This window comes from Chlamydotis macqueenii, chromosome 1, assembly GCF_036417535.1.
Source record: "Chlamydotis macqueenii isolate bChlMac1 chromosome 1, bChlMac1.mat, whole genome shotgun sequence".
In the NCBI taxonomy this organism is placed as follows: Eukaryota; Metazoa; Chordata; class Aves; order Otidiformes; family Otididae; genus Chlamydotis; species Chlamydotis macqueenii.
Genome location: NC_141556.1, coordinates 196381585 through 196389505, shown reverse-complemented (window position 1 = coordinate 196389505; position 7921 = coordinate 196381585). Strand labels below are relative to the sequence as shown.

Here is a 7921-nt window from a genome sequence, read left to right as displayed (position 1 = left end):
CTGTCCTCTGCTGCAAGCATCAACAGAAAACTGTATGAGCAGTAGAGGAATGCCATAATAATACAGCATCGAATGTAGCTTAATGAGACGGTTAAGGGATGGGAACATCTGTCACACGAGGACAGGCTGAGAGAGCTGGACTGTGCAGCCTTGAGAGAGGCAGCTCAGGAGGACCTCACCACAGCGTATAAACACCTGATGGGAAGAATAAAGAAGACAGAGGCAGGCTTTTCAGCGGTGCAGTGACAGGAGAAGAGGAAATGGGCACACACCGAGATGCCACAAATATAAGAAAAAAAAAAATCTTCTTTTTTTTTTTTTTTTTTTTCTTCTTTCTGTGACAGTGACTGAGCACTGGAACAGGTTGCCCAGAGAAGTCTTCATCCTTGGACACAGTCAAAACCCAGCCAGACCTGGAGCTGAGCAACCAGCCCTTGCTGATCCTGCTTTGAGCAGAGGTGTGGATGAGGGAAAGCTCCAGAGCTCCCCTCCAGCCTCAGCAATCCTATAAGTCTCTGATATTTGCTTATTTTGCACCTGCAAGCACATACATTTCTGTATCATTTTACAGAATAATTTCATTTTACTTTTGAAATGAGAAATAAATTCACAGCACTTCAGGAAATAAGTGTAAATTCTGTGAAACCAAATGAACACTCCCCCTCCTTCTAATATGAATAACAAACAACACTCAACATCTTAAAAACAGTTATCACATCAGAAACACAATTTATAATCTCCCACTTATTTTTTAAGACAACTACAGACTCAAATTTAACCCAATACAAGACTCTATTCTTGGAAAACTAAGACCATAAATGGAAAGCATATGCATTTGATCTTTTCTGGGTGTAATACTAAGGGAAGCTAAATTCTAAATACTATTTACTCCTTTCTATTTTATTCTACCACTAGCTACAGCGGCTGATTACTTTATTTACCTACATCAGTCACCTGTTTAAATCTGTCTCCATATAGAAAGAGTGGCTTTTTCCAAAAGGCATCAATATCAGTAGCTTATTGAAAGCTTTTCTAAGTATTTGAAAACACGTATTTGTTGGCAATATGGACAGTGGGATAGAGTGCATCCTCATCCAAGCTGTGTGGTGTTGTAGACAGGCTGGAAGGGAGGGATGCCATCCAGTGGGACCTTGACAGGCTGCAGAGGTGGGCCCGTGCAAGCTTCATGAAGTTCAACCAAGCCAAGTGCACATGGGTCAGGGCAATCCCAAATACAGGTACAGGCTGAGTGGAGAATGGATCAAGAGCAGCCCTGAGGAGAACTTGGGTGTCCTGGTAAACGGGAAGTTCAACATGAGCCAGCAACGAGTGCCTGCAGCCCAGAAAGCCAACCGCATCCTGGGCTGCATCAAAAGAAGTATGGCCAGCAGGTCAGGGGAGGTGATTCTCCCCCTCTACTCTGCCCTGGTGAAACCCCACCTGCAGTACTGCATCCAGCTCTCGAGCCCCCAGCATAAGAAGAATATGGATCTGTTGGAGAAGGTCCAGAGGAGGCCACAAAGATGATCAGAGGGCTGGAGCACCTCTCGTATGAGGACAGGCTGACAGAGTTGGGGCTGTTCAGCCTGGAGAAGAGGAGGCTCTGGGGAGACCTTATAGTGGTCTTCCAATGCCAAAAGAGGGCCTACAGGAAAGACGGGGAGAAACTCTTTAGCAGGGCCTGTTGTGATAGGACGAGGGGTAATGGTTTTAAAATAGAGGGAGGTAGATTCAGACTAGACAGTAGGAAAAAATGTTTTACAATGAGGGTGGTGGAACAGGTTGGCTGGAGAAGTGGTGGATGCCCCATCCCTGGAAATGTTCAAGGCCAGGTTGGACAGAGCTCTGAGCAACCTGATCGGGTTGGAGATGTCCCTGCTTCTTGCAGGGGCGTTGGACTAGATGACCTTTAAAGGTCCCTTCCAACCCAAACTAGTCTATGATTCTATTCTATGATTCAGAGAATACGTGGGTACCACACTCAGCAGAACAAGGAGGGAAGCCTACATCCTAATATAATGCCAGCCAAATCAGAGTCTGGAGAGTGCAATCCTCCGCTCAGATCAGCGGCTCTATCTCAGATGTTCACAGGTTTTAGGAAGAATCACGTAAAATCCTGTCAGGCAACTACCGACCATCGCGCTGCCCCAGAGTAAGGCAGCTGCCAGACCCACCACAGCCTGGGCTGGAGCACGGTCCCCAGTCCAGACCCGGGCGCTCCGTGCCCGCACCGCCCTCGCAGGTTGCCGCTCACAGCCGACGCGCGAGCAGGCTGCGGGGCCACGCCGCCAGGACCGCGGGAACCGCCCCTGCTCCCGCGGACGGGAGGCGGAGGGCCGCTCCCGGGCAGCGCCGGCCGCCATTCCCCTCAGGCCCCGACACAGGGGCGGGACCGCACAGCTGCGGCCCGCAGCGGCGAGACAGCCCGCGGCCGCGACTCTTCCCCCTCCGCCGAGAACCACCCCTTCGCCCCGCAGCCGTTCGCCCAGCCCCACTCCCGAGCTGCAGCCAGCGCTGACCCCACACAGTCCCCTCTCCTTCCCCACAGCCCGCACACCGCTCCCGGCCGGCCCCCGCGCATGCACTGCGCACCATCCCCTCCCAGCTTCCACGCCCGGCCCTGCCCCGCCGCGGCCGCCCCGCCCCCTACCTGTTCTCGCGAGATCTGCGGCGCTCGGCGGGACATCCGGGGCCGCCGGTTGTTTGCGCGGCAGCGGCAAGATGGCGGTGGAGTCCAGGGTCACGCAGGAGGAGATTAAGAAGGAGCCGGAGAAGCCGATCGACCGGGAAAAGGTGCTGGGGGTGGGGTCAGGCGCCTCTCACCGGGCGCGGGCACCGCGGGGGTGAGGGAGGGCGCGGCGGCGGCGGGCATGGCGGCGCCGTGAGGCCTCGGGGCAGGGGGGCGGAAGGGGAAGGAGAAGGGGGGTGGCTGGGGGTGGTGGTGAGTGTCCCCGAGTGTCCCCTCACCCCCGCCCCGCAGACGTGCCCGCTGCTGCTTCGCGTCTTCACCACCAACAATGGGCGGCACCACCGGATGGACGAGTTCTCCCGCGGCAACGTGCCCTCCAGCGAGCTGCAGATCTACACCTGGTGAGTGCCCGGCGGCGGCGGGCCGGGCCCCGCGGAGGGGGCTGCCAGCGGGGCCGGGGAGCTCGCCTGGCTGGAGCGCCTTGCCCGATGCTCGGCTGTAGCGGGGAGCTCGGTGGGCCTTGTTTAAAGCAGGAAGCGTGGGGAGATTTTCGTGGGGGCAGCTGTGGGCTCCGCTGTGGTGGCAGCTCCGCGGGGGAGGGCGGCTGCCGCCGACATACAGCGCTTCTGCCTGTAGCCGTAGCGACTCAGACGTGGCGTCCGTGAAGGCACAACTTGGCGAAATGCTGACTGCCGCTTACTGCGGTTGAGTTGCCCAATTATTGATGCACGTAATCAGAGGCTCGTGTTGTGGCATATCTTTGGTTATCGCAACGAATCTATGCAACACAGGATCTCCTTTAACTAATGCTTTAATTTTGTTTCTGTTTCTTCAGTAGAAGTAGTTGTCCCAGAAGGCTCCAGCTGTTGTGAGAACGGTGTGTTAATTTTAAACTGGAGCCTCTTGAGGGTGCAGTAGCGTGTTTTTTGTCTGCTCATGTAGCAGTGCTTTAACAGAGAGCTGCTTTTTGTTGCTTTCAGATTTAATGTGGAAATCTACTTTGGTCTGTGTTGCAAGCACATTAGTTTCTTCGTATAGTATTTTGAGGAATGCATTTGAAAGTGAATTTTGCTACTTTTTAAGCCTTGTTTTTCCTCCAGTTTCTGTTAGCTTTATAACATGTTTGTCATGGTTGAATAAATCCATCTTTGTGACTAGCAAAGTGTGCAGTTTAATTTACTTCTTAATGGGATTTATGGACTCAGTCCAGGCCATTGGTGATGTCTGAGCTGTTTGCCCATCTGCAGAAGTCAGAATGGGCATTGTCTGTCAACACACTGCTCTTTAGTTGCTCGAAGCTTGGATTGAGAGTACAGTCTGTATAATTAGAGCTGCTTTAGTTGTGATGATTGAGTCCTTTTGTTCTTGAAATTCTAGAAATGAGCTTTAGCTGGGTCTAGTTGAAGGGTGGAAAAGAGAGAAGCGCTGCCTGTTAGAGCAGAAATGGAAATCTTGATGTAAATGGAAAACTATTCATGTTTGGTTTTTTTCCTTTTATTTCTGCATTTTCTGTAGTACTTAAGAAGCTACTTTAACGTAGACACCAACTTAGGTGACAAAACACGGTGTTCATTTTATAAGTGCATTAATGTATTTAAACAGCAGGGAATATATTTTTTTTTAATAGTAACTCTTCTGAGAGATATGGAAAAGCAGATTTTGAAGTGTACACCGAGGTGAAGAGGCAATATCACAGTACTACAGGTTGTTGAAGAGGCAATATCGCAATACTACAGGTTGTGCCACATTTGCGCTGGAGCCTGTTTCCTCCAGTGTACAGTAGGTGGTGAATTCTCACAAGTGTTATAATCAATCACTAGAGCAGCTCCTTGTCACTTGATTGTTAGATCAAAATGTCTGGCTTGGAGTGCCATGTAGTTGGGAAATCAGCGGCTCGCTATGTAGCTGAAGTGCAAGACCTTACTCATCTTCAGGTACTGACGGAAAGCATGCAAAGGCAAGGAAGGGTATGGTTAAGCTGTAGCAACATATTGATTCCATCTTCAACAGGGGTTGGGAAGTTTTTTAATTGTTGTTGCTTTTGAGAACATGAACCACTTTGGTTGGTTGGTTTTATCTAGGATGGACGCAACTCTGAAGGAGCTGACTAGCTTAGTGAAAGAAGTCTACCCAGAAGCACGGAAGAAGGGCACACACTTCAATTTTGCAATTGTTTTTACAGATCTCAAGAGGCCTGGATATAGGTAAGTGGCATTTCTTCTCTGGGTTAACAGAAGACTTCAGGCACTGGAGCGGTAAATTATTTTTCAATAATGCTAATTTCTAAAGTCCAGAACCCATACATGAAATTTCTGAACTTCTTGTTAACAGACTGTGTGATGACCACTACAAACTCTAAATTTTGCTCAGTGGCCATCATTGTTAATGTGTTCCCAAAACAAAGAAGCTGTGTGCTTGAAGAGTTTGGTTGCTGTATTAGCAACCAACCATAACATGGACCTACAGCTTGAGACAGAGCTTTGTTTCTGGTGATACAAGGCATGGTAGGTCTTGTATCTGAGAATCCATTTGAGTTTTAGCTGTAGTCTTATTGCAGGTATCTGTCTTCCAAAACAGCATGAGCTAACCTTTGTCAGCAGCCAGTGGATATGTCCTGCTCTGTCATCTGCAGGGTCTTGTTCTGTTTGTGTGTGGAAGGGGGCAAGGGGCTCTCCCTAGTATTTCACTTAATATGGTAGGAGGTTCCCACACCCCTCTGCCCCCTGGATGGAAAAAACACCCCAGCATCCTGTGTACATAGCTAAATGCTAAAGACAGTGCAGGGGATGGCATAGGAAGGCTGTCATGACCTGATACGGTTCCTGTTTTGGGCATCTAGAGGGGCTTGCCTCTGATAACTAACTTGCCTTTCCTCTCCTGCACGCAGGGTGAAGGAGATCGGCAGTACCATGTCGGGCAGGAAGGGCACAGATGATTCCATGACACTGCAGTCTCAGAAATTCCAGATAGGGGACTACTTGGATATAGCAATTACTCCTCCGAACCGGGCACCACCCCCGTCAAGCCGCATGAGACCGTACTAAACTGTGGCTGCGTTGTATGATTACACCTTCTGTTTATTCCTACTTGCTGTTGTAAAGCAGGCTTATTCTTTTGCTTTTGTTGCTAGGCAAGAACACCTGAAGACAAAGCTAAGCATCAGAAATGAAAGTTAGCTCTTAAACCTTAACTTTTAGTTTGTTTAGAAGAAACACTTATCTCTAGCAGTGCTGTCATCCTGTCCCTGATTGTTAGAGTTTGAACAGTAAGTCAGTGTGTCCAGCGTTTCAAGATTTCCATAAAATACGACCAGAAGAATTACAGGTGTTCTGTAGTTCTGTCTTGTTTGGAATAAAGATTGGTGTTATTGATCTTTTCGATAGTGTGGTGGTTTTTGGTTTTTTTTGGGGGCTTGCTTGTTTTTTTTTTAAAGTGGATTTCTGCAGGGAAATTTGGAAGTTGGCTTTTAAGCAGAAGTCGAAATTAAAAGGAAGGCCAAAGCCTTTATCTGATAACTTTTGGGCTTGTTGAGTAGAGCTAGGTTGCCTCCTAAACCACTATTGGCTGAATTTGGGGGATGAGCATGTGGACGGTGTGACTGAAGGCAGGCGAACTCCGCGTTACGCTCCCTGCTGAGGTAGATACGCTGACAGGGAAAGTCAGAGATGAGCTGTGTAAGGCTGCCTGTCCTCCTGCAGGGGAGTGAGGGCAGAGCACTGCCCCTTCCAGGGGCTGCTCCGTCTTGTGCTAGGATGGTGCCAGTCCATGGATTGGGAGTAGCCTTGGTGACACCAGTATAGCCCAGGATACTGAGGAGCTGCTGGCCTTACCAGAGGAAGGTATGGTTCAGCACACTGAAGTCTTCCTTACTTGAGTTCTGAAGGAACTAGTGGTGTGTTTAAAAATGGAAGGTATAAAGCTGACTTTGAAGGTCTTGCTTTTCTTAGAACAGTGGTCTCCAAACTTTTTTTTGATTGCACACCTCTATCAGTAAGAAATTTTTGAGCATGTGACCCCAAAATTGTTTATAAATTACATACATCTACTGCTGTACTAATACATGCATTTTAAAACTACACAAAAATAGAAATGAAAAAGAGAGATGAAGTACTTTCAAAAATATTTTTATGTTGTATTTATTAATGATACAAAACCAATTTTCTTCCTGCACCGCACTTGTGCATGTACCACTCCGCAGATCTTGTCTTTGGCTTGTCTTGCATAGCCCACTATGGAGACTGCTGTCTCGGAAGTTGGGAATATCTGCAGAGACCTGTCCAGAAGAAATCCAGTGTTTTCAGATTGAGGTTGGCTAAGGAGCAGAACTATTTCCTAACGAAAATACAATGGCAGGCACTCTGCCCGGAGCTGCCCTTTCCTGCGGCTCAGATGAACTGAGAGGAGGAGGCAGCGAGACTGCTCTGGCACTATGTGTGGGAGTCCTGACCCTGACCATCGAGTTCTTCTTAGCCAAGTGAACCTGGGGGTGGAGGCAGCTGGCTCACCTACCTAGATCTCCTGGACTGCAAGCAATATATTGTCAATGTACAGCGACCAAGAGGACAACACCCAGTTCTGGCTTCCAGAGCTCTAAGGAAGGTGAACACTGTAGCCTCTTTACCTTAGCTGTCTTCATCCAATGAGTTAATACAATTCTGTACCCTACACTGACCGGTCTGAGCTGGGTAAATCTCGTTACTCAGCTGTCAGAGGACTTTGTCACAAATACTTGCAGCCTGTACTGAGCACCAGTTTCTCAATTTACTGTAACCCTTGGGTGTCAGGGCAAAGCCAAGGAGCTGTTGAGGTATCAAGGTTCGAGGCTGTTCTGTGTTAAAAGTTACTGATGGAGCTGGAGGTTGCTGGGAGTGTCAGGCAGCCAGCTTCTGCTGCCTCAGAACAGAGGAAGGGGTAGCAAAAGGGTCTCAGTTGTGCTTGTGGAAACTGGAAGGCTGGTCTGCGTGATGGACGCTGCTTGCTGGAAAGCAACTGATGCTGCCTGGTACCTGCACAACACCGGGGGATGTGGCCCGTGGCTTCCCGTAGCTCAGTGCTTGCCGGTTTCTTCTGTCACTGCAGGGGGAGATCTTGAGACACGCAGGTGCCTCTGCAGTACAGTTGGGCTGTGCCTCTGCCTGCTGACCCTGAGAGAGCTGGGTGCTTGTTTTCTCCACGTTGTGCCCTCTGTCCTGAGAGAAAGGCAAGAGCTGGAGAAGTAGAAGCTGTAGCTGC

At 49.3% G+C, this 7921-nt stretch overlaps 1 protein-coding gene across 1 annotated transcript; it reads left to right on the top strand.

The window, feature by feature from the left end:
* The first annotated feature begins 2636 nt into the window (after positions 1-2636).
* Positions 2637-6060, top strand: SAP18 (Sin3A associated protein 18). Its single transcript, XM_086739535.1, has 4 exons — positions 2637-2793; positions 2981-3090; positions 4771-4893; positions 5577-6060. Exons 1-4 carry the CDS (start codon positions 2722-2724, stop codon positions 5731-5733), a joined length of 462 nt encoding a protein of 153 aa, XP_086595661.1. The 5' UTR covers positions 2637-2721; the 3' UTR covers positions 5734-6060.
* Positions 6061-7921: the final 1861 nt, after the last annotated feature.